Source organism: Lepidochelys kempii, chromosome 2, assembly GCF_965140265.1.
Source record: "Lepidochelys kempii isolate rLepKem1 chromosome 2, rLepKem1.hap2, whole genome shotgun sequence".
Taxonomy (NCBI): Eukaryota; Metazoa; Chordata; order Testudines; family Cheloniidae; genus Lepidochelys; species Lepidochelys kempii.
In genome coordinates, this window is record NC_133257.1 from 177,840,885 (window position 1) to 177,862,176 (window position 21,292).

General features: G+C 39.7%; 1 protein-coding gene across 4 annotated transcripts in view; it reads right to left on the reverse strand.

Annotated features, from left to right (window-relative positions):
- Window positions 1-15,440: 15,440 nt before the first annotated feature.
- The window catches only part of SUGCT (succinyl-CoA:glutarate-CoA transferase), a 492,934-nt gene continuing 487,082 nt past the window's right edge, over window positions 15,441-21,292 (reverse strand). For all 4 annotated transcript variants that reach the window (XM_073332837.1, XM_073332839.1, XM_073332838.1 and 1 more), the window contains one exon: window positions 15,441-17,489. In XM_073332837.1, the coding sequence (XP_073188938.1) occupies window positions 17,326-17,489 (164 nt within the window). In that variant the 3' untranslated portion in view covers window positions 15,441-17,325. The remainder of the gene's footprint in view (window positions 17,490-21,292) is intronic.

Below are 21,292 nucleotides of genomic sequence, written 5' to 3' on the forward strand. Positions count from 1 at the left end.
TGAAAAGACAATACTTTAAAAATATGTTTTATAGATATATACATATTTATTTGTACATGTAGCCCCAGATGCCCTCCTTTATTGTGAATTACGTTTACACTTGGCTTGGATATTAGGGATATTTTAAAAGCAGGTAGAGAGATAATTGTTTGTTCTAAATAGGAATGGGAGAATTGGTCCCAGAAAAAAAATGACTCAGCACCACATCCCATACATCAAAGGATACCAAATTTGAAAAACTTTGGATACATAAAATACCTCAAGTAGACTTTGACCTTTGTTGAAATGCAGTTTCAGCTGGTCTTTAAATCTCTGGTAAATTGGTTTCTGTCTACAAATCCCACAGGTTCTAGGGCTTCTCCTAGCAAGGGCTCAGACAATTATTCTCTGACTGGGCACCCAAGATTAGTCGTGAACACTTTTGAAAATTGGAGCCTAAATGTCAAGTACACCAAATTTATTTAATTAATGGCTAATTGTAGCTGAAAACAAGTCATGTTATTACCTAACTTTAGTCATACACAATATTTTATGGATTTAGGCGCCAATTCCCCAAAGGGGCCTGGTCTGTATAGACCTTTGCACTTGTTGGAGAAACCATTGAAGACAGATCTGCCATTTACTGCATAAATGACAAAGTAAATCAGAGCTTAAATAGATATTTTCAGCACTTCAGTGACGCAAATAGATATATTAGTTAACTGTAGTCTGTGGCATGATATGCGATTAAAAAGAAGAAATAAAATAGAGCAGTGCGTCATGTAAGTACGGGCAAGAAGTGCCGAGCTCTGACCTTCCAAGCAGATTCTATTGATGTGGTTTTCTAAGATTCTCAATAATGATATTATCCAGTACAAGTAGCAAACAACAAAAAGGACTGAGTCAAAATTTGAGGGAGAGAGAGAGAGAGAAGAAATTATGAAGATTTTGGATTGTTAAAGGGTGAGGGGAGATTAAAACATCATCCCTAAAAACTGAACATTTTAAGGTCCTGATTTTGAAAACTCAATGGGAACTCATGTGGGTGCAATCAAAGAATCATAGGAATGTAGAACCAGAAGGTACCTCAAGAGTCATTTAGTGCAGACCTCTGCACTGAGACAGGACCAGGTTTATCTAGACCAACCTTGATAGATGTTTGTCTAACCCAGAATGGGCAAACATCTGGGTATGGAAATTGTATGGCGGCCGTGATGCTCATGAAATTGGGGTTCGGGTGCAGGAGGGTGTGAGGACTCTGGCTGGGGGTGCGGGCTCTGGGGTGGGGCCAGAAATGAGGAGTTGAGGATGCACGAGGGGGTTCTGGGCTGGGGCAAGGTGTTGGAGTGCGGCGGGGGGGGGAGAGTGAGGGCTTCAGCTGGGGATGCAGGCTCTGGGATGGGGCTAGGGATGAGGGGTTTGGGGTGCAGGAGAGTGGTCCAGGCTAGGATCAAGGGATTTGGAGGGCAGGAGGGGATCAGGGCTGGAGCCGCACCAGAGCTGAGCAGATTGGGTCCATTACCTCCCATGTGTTATAGATGACACACCTGTTGAAACACCCCAGAATGATATTACCATTTTTTGCAACCGCATCACAGTGTTGGCTCATATTCAATTTTTGATCCACTATAACCCCCAGGTCTTTTTCAGCGGTACTACTCTCTAAACAGTTATTCCCTATTTTGTAGTTGTGCATTTGATTTTTCCTTCCTAAGTGGACTCGTCTTCATTGAATTTCATCTTGCTGATTTCAGGCCAATTCTCCAATCTGTCAAGGTCGTATTGAATTATAATACTGCCCTCCAAAGTGCTTGCAACCCCTTAAAGCTTGATGTCATCAGTAAATTTTATAAGACTACTCTCCACTCCATTATCCAAGTCATTAATGAAAATGTTTAGTAGTATTGGGCTGACCCCTGCAGGACCTCAATAGAAATGTCCTCCCAGTTTGACAATGAACCATTGATAACTACACTTTCACTACAGTCTTTCAACCAGTTGAGCATCCACCTTACAGTAATTTCATCTAAACCATATTTCCTCAATTTGCTTCGGAGAATGTCATGTAGGAATGTGTCAAAAGCCTTACTAAAATCCAGCTATATTATATACTTCTGCACTATCCACTATAGCAAGAACCCTGTCAAAGAAGGAAATTAGGTTGATTTAACATGAGTTATTCTTGAGTAATCCATGTTGGATATTACTAATCACCCTATTATTCTCTAGGTGCTTTGAAATTGATCATTTAGTAATGGTGCACAATGAATTGAAGGATAGAATTGATTGCATAAGTCAAAAAGTCTTCTATAAAGATTATCAATATTAATATTATTTGAACACAAATAAGACAAAAGGAAGAAGTAATGAGATCATCCATGCTTCAGTATTGAACTTAAAAAAATAAAGAAAGAATCACATTTGGAGCTAGATCTAAAGAATCATTGGCCTCATCTTTTTCCCATAAGGAATTAAGTTTTGCCTCAAGGAATTTCTTTTCATCATTCCAATCCACAAATACATATTCAGTATCTTCAAACTGTACCTAAAATTCATCATGAAAATTTAGTACAGTAAATGCTCCAAACACATTCATAAATCCTCTTTTAACAACTCAACCCTCTTTCTTCTACCCTGTGCAGCATGAATAATATCAGGAAACATACGGACTCTTTGTCTATTTTAATCCACAGGTTTCCTCCTCCCCCCTTATTTACCAAGACCCATTTTTATTACCTTGAACAGGTAAAAGCTGTGATTAAGGAACAGTAACTATCATGTTCTTCTAAACTTTTAGTGGTTTTCCCAAGGTAAAGAGTGGCAACTGAAAAAAACCCTGGAAACTGAAAAGCTTTTTGAAGATTCATATCTGATATTTAAAAGTTCTGATCCCTTGGATATTCTGCTATTAGTTCCCATGATGAAACCTACATAGAATCTATACTCAAACAAAACTCCTGTTTACTCCATGGAACTTTGAAGACTGGAACATTTTGGTTTAGTTCTGTGTGAAAGATTTGGCTGGATATCTTCCAATAACTTTTCTAAGGGCACAGAATTTGTACCTTTCGTACTTTTAGTTGATTCTCAGTGATCTCTAATTTTCTAACTATGAAAAGCATTTTCTTTAATAAGACTGGATGTTATTAGCTTTAACAGTTATAGCACCAAATTCTTCTAGGTTATACCCATGCAGTCCCCGTGAAGAGGATGTTCTTATAGCCACTGTGTGGGAGGAGTGAGGACAGTGGAAGAGTGAAGGGGAAATCAGAGTAGGGTATGGGAAGGTGCAGAAACCATGAGGAAAGCACACTTAGACAACCAGGCAGCCAGCTTTAGACATCCAGGGAGAAGTTCACATCCTCTGCACAAACAGCAACTAAAGGAGCTGTGCATGGATGGAATTTCATTCATAACTCAAAGAGTGTAAAAAGAAAAGGAGTACTTGTGGCACCTTAGAGACTAACAAATTTATTTGAGCATAAACTTTTGTGAGCTACAGCTCACTTCATCGGATGCATTCAAAGAGTGTAGGGCATCCACAGCCCCTCTCCTCAGCCACTGCTTCGGCCTCTGGACTGGACCTCTGTTACCCTCAAGCCCCATATCTGGGTCCATGATTCCATGGTGTGCATATATCCACTAGCAGTCTGCCTATTTGTTTACAGCCCCATATGCAGCTCTGCACATTGCTGGAGGACCTCCACTCCACCGCATGGGCTCTCCACAGCCTGTCCTCCTGTGCAGGGAAACACAGAATTAGTGCTGCAGTTCAGGCTTTAAGTTCCCACCAAGGGGGTAGGAAGCAGAATTTCGTTCTTAGAGACTACTGGTTTGAAGAGACAACCCTGGTTAAATTCCCAATTGCTTGTGCTTTGATTTGGCAAAGGTGTTGCTATAGAAAACAAATGTCTTGCTTTTGTATAAAAAAGCTAATTCCCGGAATGACTGCTGCCAGAGGGACAGAGCAAACAAAAAGGGAGAGGTCAAGGGTAACCTTGCCCAATCAAGCTGGCACACACCCCGGGAGTTGTTCAGCATTCCTTGGCGATCACTATAAGAAAGTGGGATTGCAACTTTGTCATTGCAGGGCTAGATCCTCAGCTGGTGAAGCGCCATTGAAATCAATGGGAGTTTGGCACCTAGGTGCTTTTGAAAAATCTCACTAGGCATGCATCTGTCTCTTCAGAGGCCCAACTACCGTTACAAGTCTGCTCCGTGTACTTAGCCCGTCTTTAGATGGGAAATAACAGGGCTGTGTACTAATGTGGTCTGCAGGAGTCTCCCCTTGACCATGTGGTGTCAGCAGAATTGTATCATGGCTCCAGTAGGCCCACATTTTCATTCATAAACACTTAGCTGTGGCTAGGGAAGAGGACAGCTAGTGGCCCTCACATAGTTGTGGGTCCACATGCTGGTTCCCCAAACTCTCCCAGTTTCACTGTGGGAGTGGAGTGCCATACATACAAAGGAGATGGTGGGAGCATACATTTATCCCACAGCAACCACAAAATGCTAAGGGGGAGAATGAGCTGTGAGTGAACCATATGAAATAGTTGCTACTTACTCCCCTGGGCTCCAGCAGGAAGATCTAAACTACAGCACAGGGCTGGAATGGTTAAACCGCATTCTTCTCAGAGTCCCCATTACGAGAAAAAACCCTCATTTTCAGCCAGTTGAAAATCCACTATTCTACAAAAGTGCATTTACCTGCAGGAAACAGAGCTTTTCTAAAGTGGCTTACTTTGGACAGATCACAAGAACGATAACCACAAAATATGCTTTCTGTAGGCCTTCCAAATTATCACAAAAAAATTATTGACAACAAAAAAATTTGAAAAAAATGTTAAGTCACATGGGTAAACGTGAAGGGGGTTTAAGGATGTGGAATTTGGTCTAACTACAAAAATGACAAATTCCACTTATTTAAAGATAGAACAAATTAATAAGAAGCAATACAAGAAATCTGATACCTTCTCAAGGGAAAAGACCAAATGTACAACAAGTAGAGTGCCTCGAAAACTCAGAAACCTTGTTTTGTTTATTAGTAATGCATTATTATCAAATATTTGCATTACTGTAATGCCTAACCAAAATAGGAGTCTGATTGATTTAGGCACCATACAAACACATAGAAAGAGATAGATCTTGCCCCAAAAATTACAGTCTAAATAGACAAGACAGATAAAGCGTGGAAGGGGAAATAGAGACACAGAGAGGTGATTTGCCCAACGTCACTCAGCAGGTCAGTGGGAGAGGCCAGAACAAAATAGATCTCTTGAGCTCCAGTACAGTGCCCTATCCCCTGGACCACAGCCAGGGCATGGGCAGTCAGGCCTAGTAAGTGAAGCCAGAGTCAGGTCTAGTAGGTAGGGCCAGAGCCACAGGTCTAGGCTGGAGTCAGAGGCCAAGAACCAGAGAAAGGCAAATGAGCAACGTCTATTGTATCAGCCAGCTGGGGATCCACCTAGCTAGCTGCACAGACAAATTCCTAGTGTTTCCTCAAGACTTAAGCAGTGTGCTTGGACCAATCGGAGACCCTGAAAGCACTGCCAATCAGGCCGTCTATAGGCAGCACAGTGGTCTGCCAGAACTGGCAGGTAGCGGTGTGGGTGTGGTAGTCACCCAGGGATCAGCAGACCCAGCTTCTGGACCATGGATCCTCACACAAACTACCTCCAAATAATGTCTAGGCACTTGTTTTAGCAATGATATGAATCAGCCTACCTGTTAGTGGGCCATAAACCATCCAAACTTGATAGAAAGTGATCCAAATGAAGCTACTCATTACAGAACTTCAACAAAGCAACGTGCTATTTATCAACACCTGGGTTAAAATAAATCAAAGGGAACTGTCATTTATCTTAGCCAATGTGACCTACTGGACTAAGCGTGTGGCTAGTAGCCAGGAAGAACTCTTGAGCTCTAGTCCGGCTCTGCCCCACTGCATGACTGTTGAGAAGCCATGTAGAAGGCATTGAACTCCTATAATTCCCCTTGATTTCAATGTCATTTTTATTAGGCACCCGAACATGTCTTAGGATCAGGCCATTAACCCCTCTGTAACTTTCTTTTTCCACCAGTAAAATGGGGATGAGTATTTGCCAACCTCTATGAGGTACTGTGAACATTAATTGCTTTAGTTGTTTGCACAATGTTTTGGAGACGTGATCTTTCTCCCATGGACATCAATGGGAATTTTGCATTGATTTTAATGGAAGTGGGACCAGAATATTTTTTCTAAATAACTATATAATTTGTAACTGCCAATATATTTAATGTGTTTTACTTTTTTTTCAGCTTGAGAACTGATTATGAAGAGATTGCAAAATTCTTCAATGTATTCATTTTTTGTAATTATTTTTAAACTCCTGAGCAAGTCACTCTGTGTCTGCAGAACATTTACAATTTGTAGTGTGTTGCTTAGTATCTGAAGTCAAATGGTACCATTTCTCTTCTCTGATTGGATGAAATCAGTAACTAACCAACAGTACAAACGGCAAACTTGACAATACCATATACAGTATGAAATTTCTTTTTAGCAAATATCTGCATGTTCAAGCTTACTGCTCACTAGTATTCCTGCTTCTAAAGTTCAAGCACATCCAGGTTCCAAGAAATTAATATGAAAATTACAGATATAGTCAAATGGAAAATTCCTTTCAAATTTACAAAAAAAAATCCACTGTTAGCTCTATTGTTAACTATTATGTAATGGAACAAATTCCAGAAGAGCAGAAGTTGACTCAATCCATCTGAAGTTAATGAGGTAACGTATTGGTCATATCCTTCTACTCTGGACAGACAGAGTGAAAACTTCAACACACGACTCCAATTTTTGATAACAAAAGCAATTAAGGTCTGATCCAGAACCTTTGGAAGACAATGGCAAGATTTCCATGCACTTCAATGGGCACTGGCTCAGGCCCTTAATTTGGATTTTTTGGAGTGTGAGGTGTGCAGGTCAGAATATAACATCACCAGCTTGTTTTCAAAGGTCAACGTCTCTATCCCACTCCTCTAGGGAAGCTTTGTAAGAAACCGATCAGGGCAAATAATTCCAGAATGGGGACCTGACTCTTCACGCAAAACCCCAGATGAAGCCAATCTTTTATTTTTCAAGATTCAACGAGTTTAGCTTTTGTTTTCATTTCAATTTTGGCAGAGCTCTACACTGCTGGGTTGTGGCTGAAGGCAGAAGTATCTCCACTTGGTTCAACCCCCATCTCCCTGCCTACACCTCCATCCCTGTTCTCAGCAACACAGGACACCATGAGTACATGACAGCATCATGTTGAATACAGATTTAATTTCAAACTTTTGGTCTTGATATTTGAAGCCCTCCACTGGATTAACCCAGGCTCTCTCTATAGGGCAGTGACCATCCACAAGAGCTGTGTTTGTGTATGTTCCCTTTCACCTACAAGGGCCACTCTTAAGAGTGCAGAAGACAGAACTTTCTCAGCACCTTGATTCTCCTGACATCCTTTCTTGTATCTTAGCCATAAGACCACCCTTTCTTGTGTCCTCATTCTAATGCAATAAGCAGCTCTTCTGGGAGTATACACTGCAGATAATTCCCCTAGACCCTGATGTCACCATCCCAATCTGAAAATGAGTTTAACATTTTTCACTGCTTTAAAAAAAAAAGACATTTTGAACTTTTTGCAATCGTTGCAGAAAGGCCAAACTCCAAATGCTTGCTAGTTGAATGTCAAAAGAAAGCACTATGTGCAACTCTGTTTATACCCAAATAATCTGTGGAAGTCTTTCACAATGAAGTGACTGTAACCCTTTGGGAAAGTTTCACTCAGTTTCGGTAAATGGAAGGTTTGGAATCTGTGGTTTCTGACATTTGATTTATGAGTAAAATAGAATGTCTCCATGCTGGGAAACAATTTAACATTGGAAGGCATCATTGCTTATGTAACAACCTTATTTTAAAATCAACAAAATGCCCCCACAACAGAGACAATGGGTTCAATCTATGTAGAGAGCTATGGTCTCCATTATCAAAGTATCTGAGCACCTCACAATTTATCCTTACAACAACCCCTTTACACACAGGGAATTGAGACAGAGAAACTCTGGGTAGGGCTACCCTGCAGTCAGAGGTATGACTGCAGCACATATAGACCACAGGGTGATCAGACAGCAAATGTGAAAAATCAGGACAGGGGGTGGGGGGTAATAGGAGCCTATATAAGGAAAAGACCCAAAAATCGGGACTGTCCCTATAAAATCGGGACGTCTGGTTACCCTATATAGACATAATCAAGCTAGCTTTGATCTAGCTTGCTCAAATAACAATAGCAGTGAAGCCACAATGATATGGGTTGTAAAAACCCACCTGGGATCCTAGCTATGTACTTGAGTGGCTACCCTGTCCTGAAGTCCATGCTTCCATGAGGTCACTGCTATTGATACTTGAGCTAGCTCTCCCAAAACTAGCTCAGGTATGGCTATGGGTGCTCCTGTCACACCTCTGATAGCAGTGTACACAGACCCTACGTGACGTGCCCAAGAACATACAGAAAGAGCAGGGCAAAGAATTTAACCTTCGTCTTTGAAAACCCAAGCTAGCTCCACAGCCACTGGAACAGCCTTCTTCCCATGGGATGGGTTCTCAACTGGCGTAGATCGGTGTAACTCCATCAAAATCAAGGGATCTATGCTGATTTACACCATCTGAGGATCTGGCCTTTATCACTTGTAATAAGTTTTCATCTCCTTTTATTTGAATGAGTCAGGCTCCTGGCCCCCTTTCCCTATTCAGGCTGCGAAGAACAGCCATTGATTTCACCAGTAGTTACTTGTATTCTGCAGTAGGAGGTAGGCAAAGCAGTGGGCAACCGAATTCCAACCTGTAATATTTTAGGTCAGTCAAGTAATGAACGCTTTGAAATCACATGATGCTTACTTTTGACAGTGTTTAATGAACATGCACCTTTCCCTTTCATACCCAATGTATTCAAATGTATAGTACACAACACAAAAGAGCAGCCATCCCAAGCTCTGGGCACCCTTGAAAAACTCTTAAAAATACACCTAATAAAATACACTGACTCCAACATTTATCCATCAACACCACTAACCAAACAGTAATATAATGCAACAGAACTTGAACAAACATTGCTAACAAACCACCACCAGAATTCCCTTCCAACCTCTCCCCAACCTCACCCCACTCCCAAATCCCTATAAGTCAGAGAGTAGAGATGAACAAATATAGGCTGTTCCCAACCATGAGGAACCAAACAAAAGCCTGAATTTTGTGTTTTACACGCACACACATACACCCCCTACATGTTGCCAGCTCTCCAATTTTAACACAAAGCTCTGAATATTTGGTGTTTTTCTTAAATCCCCAACTCCTGGAATCAAGTCATCACATGAGAATTGGAGCTTTCATTTAAAAAACAAAACAAAACAAAAAGTCTCTCAATCCACCCAAATTTCTTGTTCTTGTCCTTGTGGAGAAAAACTGGAAAATGTGATTGAACTGGAAAATGTGTACCCTAAAGGCTCAGAAACTGGAAGGCAAAGAAAAAAACCCCAAAATGTTTTATTTCATAAATATCTCATAATTTTAAAGCTACTCATGATTATGTTAGGCCTGCCTCAGGATATTTGAATACTTGGTGCTGGGAGTACTGAGCACACTTCAGAATTTGGTATGCTGCTCACAACAAATAGCAGACTACCCCCCATTCCCAGGAAATATTTGTTAGCAGAGTCTTCTCATGAGGTCTCATATTAATATTACCAGTAGTTCATTACCTCCACAAAATATTTATACAGCATTTATTAGGACTTGCTTTATTTTAAAAATTTAGGAACACTATCTGCAAAAGCATATCTTTTCCACTGACATTTAAAAAGATATAGCTCAACATAAAGTAGTTTTGAACTTCATCCAGTTTTTACCTCTTTAAAAAAAGAATGAGAGAGAGAGAGAGAGAGATGCTTTTAAGGTTTCCGGATGAGGGTGTAGTACAACATTAAAGTCTTTCCCCTGGGAAGTTAAAGCAACGATGGTCTGTGTTCCTGGAATGTCTCTGATTACTGCATAAACTTCCCCAGACAGAAAACATGTTAATAGTTTGACTATAAGCAAATTACCAAATTTGGCTTAATCAAAAGCTACAAAAAATGCATGATGTTGACTTAGGGCCTGTTTCGAAAAGTCAATAGGAGTCCTTCCATTGCCTTCAAAGGGCATTAGATCACGCTCTTAATTTCACAGCACTTACAGCACAGAATAGAAATGTGGCATTCTCTAATGCCTTTCAAACTCAAGGAGAACCAAAGTGTTTTATCAGCTAGAGGGTAGTTTAGAAAACAGAAAGTTTCTATAACTGAAGAAGATTTAATTGGAAATGTACAAGAGCAGCTGAAGGTGCAAAGGAACTAGAGCAGTCAGAGAAGTAGGAGGAGAACTAGGAAAGAAAAAGACCACAAAATCCTACAAGAGGGCAGACTGTGAAGGAGAAATGGTATCACAGGCAACAGACAGGTTAAGGAGCACACTGGAGTAAAAACCCTGGGACTTGGATAGGAAGAAGGCACTAGAAGTCTAGGTGACAAACATTTCCTTGGAATGGCATGGGCAAAAGCCAGACTGGAGGGGATCTAGGGGGGAATTAGAGGAAAGGAATTCAATGCAATAATTTTAAAAGGTTTGTTCAAAGAGCTTAGAATTGAAAGGAGAAGGAAGATAAGGCAGTAGCTGGACAGACAAGAGGTGTTGAGGTCAGCTTTTTGATATCGGGGGATAGAGATTTTGTGATACCAAGAAGGAGGAACAAGTGAGAATAAGAATAAGGAAGATTAGTAGCTAGAAGAGGATTGGCGTTAAGGGGACAGAGATAGAAAGTAAGGGCTGGATTTTCAAGAGTTCAGCACCCATATTTGAGAGTAGACTTTTCAAGAGCTCTTGGCTCTTATCTAGGAATTAAAATAAGAGGTCAGATTTGCAACACAGCTTGGCACATTAGCTATGAAAATCTGTGCCTAGGAAAGACAACTCAGAAGGAGAGACTGAAAGATTAAAGTATGTTGGGAGGGAAGGGGTGAAGGAAGCTCAAACTGGATTTTATCAACTCCCCTGTATTACTATTTGCTACACATGCTTGTCACAACATGTGGTATACTTCATCCAGTGCACTCAATGCCCCAATAACAACTATGTGGGTGAAACTAGACAATCACTATGGTCTCTAATGAACTCACAGAAAAATGATAAAAGACAAAAACAACACATTACCTGTGGGTGAACACTTTTCACAAAGTGATTACTTTATATCTGACCTCTCACTACTCATCACCGAAGGAAACCTGAACAACACCTTCAAAAGATGAGCCTGGGAGCTTAAATTCAGAACTTTTCTAGATACTAAAGCTCATGGACTGAAAAGGGACACTGAATGTATGGCTCATTACAATATATAATACATTTAAATCCCCTCCACACCAGCTTCCTCCTCTCTCTATGACTAGTGAGGTATTAATGAGCAACTTCACCTTGAATGGTCCCTTAAAATGTGTGTTAACTATTTATGCTATATAATCTGTTCCATCTTGTTTCTAGCTGTGACACTCTGAGTACATTACCCAGACTTCAAGAAGAGCTCTGTGTAAGCTCGGAAGCTTGTCTCTTTCATCAACAGAAGTGGGTCCAATACAAGATATTACCTCACTCACTTTGTTTGCTATTAAATCAGATTCTAATAAATGCCTATCACAAAGCACATGATGCAGTACAAGGCAAAATATATATATTATTTTTTCTATTGTGGTCCTAGAAGATACTTTTAAGCAGCTTTACAATGAGCATCTACAAAATATTGATTGGTTTCAGAGTAACAGCCGTGTTAGTCTGTATTCGCAAAAAGAAAAGGAGTACTTGTGGCACCTTAGAGATTAACCAATTTATTTGAGCATAAGCAAATAAATAAAGCTGTAGCTCACGAAAGCTTATGCTCAAATAAATTGGTTAGTCTCTAAGGTGCCACAAGTACTCCTTTTCTTTTTTTGAAAATATTGATTGTAAGTCAGCTACATTAACAAACATCTGAACAATGTTTTAAAACAAAACAAAGCAAAAAAAAAAACATCTCAAAACCCTCTTAGCCCCTTCAAGAAAAGCACCCAACAACTTCAAGAAAAGCCTATGTAAATAGACAGGCTTGGTAACCAGCCCTGAATGTCCTCAAACCTAGTTTCTGTTGGACCAAAGGAGAAAACAAACTTCATGGGTGAGGTCCCATCCCAAGAATGCTTTGCATCTACCCCTCCCCTCCCAGCCAGCTAGGCAGTGCCCCCGGTTTGTCAGTGTCAGTAGACGGTCTTTCTAAAACTATTGCATGTCACCACTGAGTTCTGTGATAAAGGCCCTCTGGAGCCCAGCCTTCCCAAACAAGTCAAATCGATAGTTACTGATGGACTGAAATGACTCTGCTGTTATTCCTGTTGCTTCTCCTCCTTGAACTACAGCAAAGTCTTTATAGAGGTATTCAAAAAGGATCCCTCTCTGCCCAAACTTCTCTCTGAACAGACAGAGGGTCATACCTGCCTCTCTCAAATCTTTGAGGGGACACAGTGAGTCAGCAGAATTACTCAGCAGCATAAGTGGTCAGACAATGGGTTTTACTTCCATTGGGTAATATTTTTTATTTACTTTTCAGCAAAAAAAAATCTGAAACTGAAATTTTCCAGCTGAAAACTTCAATTCAGAAATGCCGATGTTTATGCCTCATGTGACTTGTAGTTTAGGTGTCTCGTGATCCCATTTCTCCTTTGTTCGGATTACATTTCCCAAGATGCAACATGCTATCTACCTTTGATGAGCTGCAAATAGTCCTGTCTTACACTCTCTCTTCTCACTGTAGATCAGATCATCACAAGAGCCTTTTAAGGATGACAATCTAGCACACAACTCCTCAAACAATTTACACTATGCTTCTAATGTGTTTTTTGTTAATTGAAGGTTAACTGGCACTTTCTAATTCACTTTTATTTATAACCCTAGAGAATAAAGCAAAATAAAAATTAACAATTTGGACCCACCTCAACCGATGCCCCCCGCCCCTTAAAAGCTTGAAACAAGAAGAGCTCTTGTTGCAATAGTTTCATGGCTCCTTGGCCTATGTGATCCCAGGCACTTTCCTCACACATCTGACCCCAACACAAGTCAAAACAGACTTATATAATAATTGAATTGATTGGTTGTCAACTTTTAAAAGGTGACTACATCACCATTTACCAGTGTATTTTTTCTGACTGGTTAATAGCATGCAACCTCTATGTAGGGAGGATACTTGATCCTGCAGGAACTACATGGGGGGGAGGGAGGGAAGGGATCTATACCACCTAGTAACTGCACTGTTTAATATCACTCATATGAAATGTGAGCTACAGTTCCAGAATTCCTGAAGTTTGAAAGTACTTTACCTGTCCTCCATCTTTTGGCATATAAATACATTTTAATGCACTGCTGTAATGTCATGGAGGCTAGAGAATTCACTGCATCTTGTCATTGAGCTAATTTTAAAATAATAATCATGACCATTTTATTTGTGAAGCTATAGGCTCCCTTTCCTCCTTTGGTTGAACAAGCTGGGAATCTACATTGTATTAGGAGTGGGAGAGCTGCACAATGACTTAATGAGAACTCCCTCACATAAACACACTGCATGCTTTACCTTGCATTGCCTGGCTTACAGGAGATGAAGTGAGCACAGGGGTAACTCTGGCTGCTATTTTAGCCTTACCAGTCTTCATTAGCCTTTTGAGCCTGATCCTACTTCCATTAAGAGTCAAGGGCAAACTCACATGGATCTCAATGGAGCAGGAGCATCTTCTTTTTCAATACCTGAGGAACAAGAAGTGGACAAAATGTTTTGCACATAAGCCAGAAGTGGAGATGCTGACTTTTGCCCAGGTTACATGAAAAATTAGGAAAACATATTTTTCCTCAGTGTATTTTTGCTGATTTTATTCACCATTAGTGAAAAAGAAATGTTCACATCACCCAACATCAAGATACATCATGTTTTGTGCAAGTTCAAGTTTGCTCTAGCTACTGGACTTGAAGCTGGACTTAATTCAGGGAAATCCTATGGCCTTTGTTAGGTGGGAGGTCAGACTAGATGATCATAATGGTCCCTTCTGGAATCTATGAAGTTTCCATGTGATTTTGGCTCAAATAGGATTTGAACATAGGTTAGACATTAAGTAAGGATAACTGGGTCAGATTTGGTCCTCTTGGTCACTACTCACAAAAGGCCCAGGCCTGAAGGTCATACTTAGGCAAAACTCCCATTGCAACACTTACTTACTTCAGTGCTTAAATTAACAGCAGTCACACCTCACAGTAGTGAATAGCTGTATCTGAGCTAAGTTTCGGACTCATTACTAGGTAGGTCTGCCTGCTTTTCTGCAAAACAATCATGCAGAAGGTTAATCAGCTTAAAGCCAATACCATGGCAGCAGCAGGTTCCTTTCCAATGTAAGTGGGGAGAAATAAAAGCACTAGCAGCCTTGTCAGAAGAAGCTGTATACAATCATGACTAGCTACTTACCTATGTTCAAAATTGCAGGGATCTAGTTTTCTTAAACCTCAATTCCCATGTAATGATTGATTTCTACTTTTGCAGAACAAAGGAGAGCTGTTTAAAACTATGTATCCGTTGATTTCTACTCTGCATATATTTGAGAATTGCTTGGAAGAGTGAAGTGTATTTTCATAAATAATCTTTGTGTGTGTTTGGGGTCTTTTAAAAGAAAATGTTGCTACTCCAGTGACAGTGGGCAATATCAAGACAATTGTCTGATGGGACTTCAGACAGCATAAAACCCTGGGGCCAGATCCTGCAAGTGTGAGCTCAGGGGTTGTAGCAGCAGACCTCTGAGGTTTATGGGAGCTTTGTAGGCTCCTAGACTTCCAACTACTTAAAGACTTTTAGCCACATCAGGTTTTCTGGTCTTCCAACATGTAGATAGTTAGTTTCAGTCTATTTATTTACAGAACCTCCTGTGACTTCTCTCCCAATAAGCAGCAGTAACAGGATTAGCACTGTCCTTGTTGAACTGACTACTGCAAGTGAGGCAAATCATGCCTCAGGTTATCTCCTCTGAATGTCTGCTATCTGAATGTCAAAATATTGGTGGGGAAAACACTTAAAAGGGGAGCAAAGAGAAACTGTGTTGGCACATTGGAGCAAATACATTGAAGTTAATGGGCCAGATCCTAAGCTGGTGTAAATCAGCATTATACTGTTCATGTCAATGGAGCTACACCAATTTGCTCTAACTGAGAATCTAGCACCTAATTCTTTCCATAGCTTGGTACACCCCTGAAAAAAGATCCCTTAGAAAGCCTTGAACTAAACTGAGTGTGATTTTATGGTATCTTATTTATGTATTCAGTTCGTAGAAAAAGGAAAAAGAATGGGCCTCAATAAGTGGAAACAACACATTTATTTGTAAACATGATTTGATAGTGTGAAATAGTTTGCAGCAATAAACAAAACTCAGTTTAATACCAGATTATCCATTTTATCTGAAGCTCACTTCAAATCAGTGTTTCTCTCAGTAAACTAGCTGATCCTCTTGAACTAAAGGTGGATTACATGGTAATGCCTAGCAACCCTTTTCTCAGATCCTAGTTCTACCCCTACGGTCTCCCTGTTCGTTTGACTCTCAGTGCACACTTATTTCTATATTTATTTAGGAAGTTACTAGTCCAGAATCTCCTTATGCCTTTAACACATGAGCAGAGTGTTAGGTCTGGTGCCAGGAATGCAATACATGAAAAAAAACGATTAGGAGAAGATCTGAAAAGAAAGAACACAACAAAACAAGCAAGCAAATGAACCAAAAACACAGAGCTCCAAAAATGAGCAACCGCAATATGCATTTCAACTTGGTTACATGATAACTTTTTTTTTGTTCCCAGAAGGCAATATACAGTTGTGAAGTTCAAATGTAATACAGAGGATGCTGTTTGTTAAAGTGGAAAGAAAGTGACAGTCTAGTTATAATGCCAGGCCTGTTTCCGATATGTCGGGGAAAATATGGACATTATTGCCGAATGTCAGTTTCGGTTACTTTTCTTTAGTTCTAGGAATAACAGGGCATTGCCTCACTCCACTGATGCACACAACAAAGCTGAGAACGTTCCCATGCAGAGTTTTCTTTAGTTGTAAATTATATGCTTGGATACTGAGGCATGGCATTTCTTCTGTGGCTGAAGAACTGCCAAATCAATTTGTATAGGAGAAGTGGCTTTTATTTAATCTCTTGCTTGGTATTTATTATGGGCCAGATTCTTTCACCCTTATTCATAATAGTAATACCTTACTCTCTGAGTAGATCTACTGAACTGAATTTGACCAAGGCCGGTAGAATCCGGCTCTGTTTTAACCATAGACATAGGCCTGAGCCAAAAATTTGGATTCAGATCTAAATTTTCCTCCTAGTAAAATGGAATTGAGGTCATGGCCATTTAAAGAGATGTGGAGCAGCACACAGAGCCATACCCAAACTTCCTCCAAACTTTGGCACATGGCGTACAGATATGTGGTTCTGGTTTGGCTCCACATCCAATTAAAAATACTGAGAGCCTCGTTGAATAAAATCACAAAAGACCAGTACCATTCATTCATGTTTTGACTTTCAACTGGGCTTCGAAAATGCTCTTTGTGTAACTGGAAAAATGCAACAGTCAAGGTTTATTTCTGCTACACACTCTGGGATTGCCATAGCAATACTATGTAATGTAAAGCAAATATTTACACAACTAAACATGGGAATAGAAGTCAGTTTTACAATAGGCACTTCAACGAGGTTTAAATTAGAGATTAACAAAGAGCTCATGTGCTCAGAATTCTGTTTAAAATCAATCACAGGGGCCATCAATTTGCTCACAACTTTGATTTCATGCTAAACTGTTTTAAAAAGTAGCTTATGTGCAAATGGAGATCACAGCATGCAAGTGTTTCAAGGATCTGCTTCTTTTCACAGACTCTGTCTTTCAGGGGACAACCATTTGGGCAAATATCATGATTAAGATAAGAATTACATTCCCCAGACAAAAATATAGGAAATGATTAGCCACATAGGATTCTGTAATCGGAACATTTACCCCCCCCCCCCCACATTTCTTTCATACAGTAAATACCGGATTGCTTTAGTTATGTCAGTGTTAGATTCATTCCGAACACAAGGAAGAAAATTAAGAATTAAATTATGTCTCCTCCTTTGAATTTCCTTGGGAGACTTGCAGGGATCCAAGAGAAGAACAAGCAACATGAACTCAGCATGACAGATTAGAGTTAAAACTCTTCACTTGACTTCATGCTGAACAACTGCACCAGTCCTGAGAAGTTCCTCGATGGCATTATCCTCATACCCCAGTGCACTCTTCAGTACCTCCACCGTGTGCTGTCCAACAAGAGGGGGAGGCTTGGGCTTTGATGCACTGAATTCACTGTATCTGACAGCTGGTCCTGTAAAAGAATGGACATCAGGAGAAATTATCTGAATGACTGATAACACGTGCTAGCATTTAAGGCTACGTTGGACTACTTTGTGTTGGTTTATGTGATGGTTATCCAACAAATATTATATTTGAAAATAAGCTTACCTTTTAAAAATATATTTGTGTTTATCGAACAAATTCCACATTAAAAGAACACACCCGTAATCCAGTTGTATGTCATTCACATGAATGCAACATTAATTCACTCAGGGCTCAGTCCAGTTGCCCATGACTAAACTGAAAGGGAGTTTTTCCATTGATTTTAATGGGAGTTGGGAGAGGCTCCAAAACACTTGCACCTGAAGGTGCACCATTTGAAGGTAACTGGATGACTTTGGAAGTTGGCAATGGTATACCAGGGCCTTTCACTTCTACTCTCTGTTCAGTCATTACTCTGATGATTGGTTGGTGCCCACTGGGTAGCCAAATGGTGCTCTAAATTTACTTCCTCGTGGACAAATGCCCAAATAACAACTGGCACAATTATTGGCAGTCTCAGCACAGAGGCCAACACTGAATGGGCATGAAGAACAAATGACACTCTCCCTCTGAGGCCTGAATTGAGGCGTATTTGCAGGGAAATGTACAATGGCACTTCTAGCACTGTATCTGCTCTTTGGAGAAATGAAGGATGCTAAATTTCCAGACTGGCCAATCCAAAACTTTTCTTCACTACAAAATTCAACAATGATTTTTTGGATGATTTCCCAAAGGACATCCTCTGTTCACAATCGTATCCTGTATTATATCACCATAACAGCTGACAAGCTGCATCGTGCACAGTTACTTCTCTGTTATTCTGCATGTAACACTAATGCCTCCATTTAGATATGTAAAGAAAATCACATAGCAATTTATCACCCCAAACTCGGTCCTTTTGACTTAGTTCTGAAAGAAACATTTGAATGAGAAAGAGGAAAGACATAGTGAAACTTATTTATGAAAACGATTCCAAAACAATAATTGGACACTATTTTTCTGATGACTTTCCCTTCCCTTTTTTTGAACAGAAAGAACTCATTCTTAGGTGCACTGAGTGTGAAATCTTAAGGAAGTGTGAGGGGTAAGAAATTGGCATGAGGACACCTTTCTGCCAACTCTTAGGGCTGGCTGGGGTCTGAACCAGCCCCAGTATAAGGTATAGCAGTTACAGGGCTGCTCTAACTTGTGCTAAATGAACAGTTCCCTAAGCACTGCTCCACTCATCTGAGCTTGCCAGAGTATGGCATGCTTCAGTCCTCCTATCTTTCACTCCCAATATGCCCCATCCCTGCCTCTGCACTATTCCAACATGCCCCTAAATGGAGGAGGATGGAGTCAGGGTCATAAAGTCAACACACTGTAATAAACGCAGCTCTCATGCTTCTTTTTAATAAGCTCAACAGATTGAGCTCTTTAAGTATCTCATTGTAAGGCATTTTCTCCAGCCTCTCAAATAATTTTGGTGGCTCTTTTCTGCACCTTTCCAAAATGTCAACATACTTTTTAAAATGTGGACAGCAGAACTCTATGCAGAATTCTAGTATTGGTCTCACCAATACGGTATACAGAGGTAAAAATCAACTCCCTACTCTTACTCATTACTCCCCTATTTATACACCCAAGGATAACATTAATGCTTTTTGCCACAGCATCACACTGGGCACTAATGTTGAGTTGTTTATCCACTATAATCCCCAAATCCTTTCCAGAGTCACTGCTTTCCAGGATACAGTCACCCAACCATTGTGGGTGACCTGCGTTCCTTCTTCCTGGATGTATGATATTGCATTTGGTTGTATTAAAAGGCATTTTGTTTGAATGGACCCAACTTAGCACACTTTATGACTGGTCTGTGTTCATCATTATTTAACTCTCTCCAATCATTTTGTCATCGACAAATGTCGTCAGCAATTATTTTATATTTACTTCCAGATCATTGATAAAAACATTGAATTGCATCATGTATAGTCCTGATTCCTGTGGAACCCCACTAGAAACATCTGCATTCAGTGATGATTCCCCATTGACAACTAATTTTTGAGATCTCTTGGTTAGCCAGTTCTTAATCCATTTAATGTATATTTTATTGATATCGCGTAGTGCTAATTTTTAATCAGACACCTTACATTATATTACTTCTATGCCACTACCTTTATTAACCAAACTTGTAATCTCATTGAAGAATGAAATCAGATATGTTTGACAAGACCAAATTTTCATAAAACCATGTTGACTGGAATTAATTATACGCCTTTAATTCTATAACAATTGAATCCTGCATCAGCTTTTCCATTATTTTACCCAGGATTGATGTCAGACTAACTGGCCTGCCTTTTCTGACTCCTTATTTTACCAACTTCATCTAGTAATAAGCTGATACAGTTGTTGAGATTTTTTTGTTGTTCCTAATATACTTTAGAAAACTCCTTCTTCTTGTCCTAAATCTGCTAGCCATGAATTTTTCCTGGTGTCTTTAGCTTCCCGTATCAATTTTTTACATTTCATTACTTTTAGTATATATTGATTGTTTTCTGGTTCCTCTTTTCTCCATTTGTTATGGTGGCTAATTGCTGCCTTCATTTCTCCACTGAATCAGGATGGACTTTTATCCTCTTTCTTGACCGTGTAATTTTGGCTTTTGGGCCATCTAATGCAGTTGTCTTAAAGAACTCCCAATTTTAATTCTCATTTTTCTTTCTATATTTTTCTTCGAAGTCCATTTTGTGCATAAGTTTCCTCATCTTTAGGAGAGTAGCCCTTTGGAAGCACCAAGCATATATATTACTGAATGGGACTATCTTCTGTTTGCCTATATTAAATGTAAAATTACAGTCCAGTGATTAATTAATATTTAGCCATCATAATGAAGTTCAAATAGAATTGCCTCATGCTAGGAACAATACCTTTTGTATTAGAAAATGATCATCATAATTTTTAGAAAATCTTATGCTGGCTCAAACTCTAACCTGGCCTTATGGCATGTCGAAAGAGCATTCACAAGCAATCATGCTGATTTAAATGTCCAAATGTGGGATAGGAATGCCCGTTTTGGTTACACATTGCAAAACTAGGCTCTTAATTATGATAAACTGCACTAGGTGAAAGATATTTTACGGAAGAGAAGAGTGATTATATGTGTGGGCATGAAAGATAACCAGAAAGAACCCAAAGTGATATTAATCTAATGTGCTTGATCAGAGAGAAGAGTATATTGCATACCAATGTCTGCTTTTAATTTCTTACAGGTTCCAGATGTTAGACAAATGATCGATCCTAAAATAAATCTTTTGAGTTTCAGTAACTACATAATTGTTTGCATGCAAGTATACCCTTCTCCAAATCCAGCCCTAAGGCCTTTCTAGCCCCACATAAATCACGTATTTTTCCCTTCCATTTTATCAGCTCTCATCCATAAACACAGCAAATACAAAATGTTCTGATATGTATAGCAAGAATAACTACTTAAGATTCTAAGTATAGTTCTCCTCTGAAAAGTGATTGTAAAAATGACGTTGGGGTTCTATATTTATTGTCTCTCCATGACTTCCAGCAGGACATTTTGTACATTGTGTTTCTGGATCACAACTGACTAAAAAAAGGGAGAAAAAAATGTAACATTTATTCACTGACTTTCAGGGGAAATGTACTCAGTTGACAAGTAGCTAGACTTTTATCCTATCTTCCAGCCTTGCAAATTCAACTTGGAGCTGAAAGTCAACCAGAGTTCTTTCCTTCCTGTGCATCGTCACTAGTAATAAAGGTTCTACAAACAAATCTTTGCTGTCAATG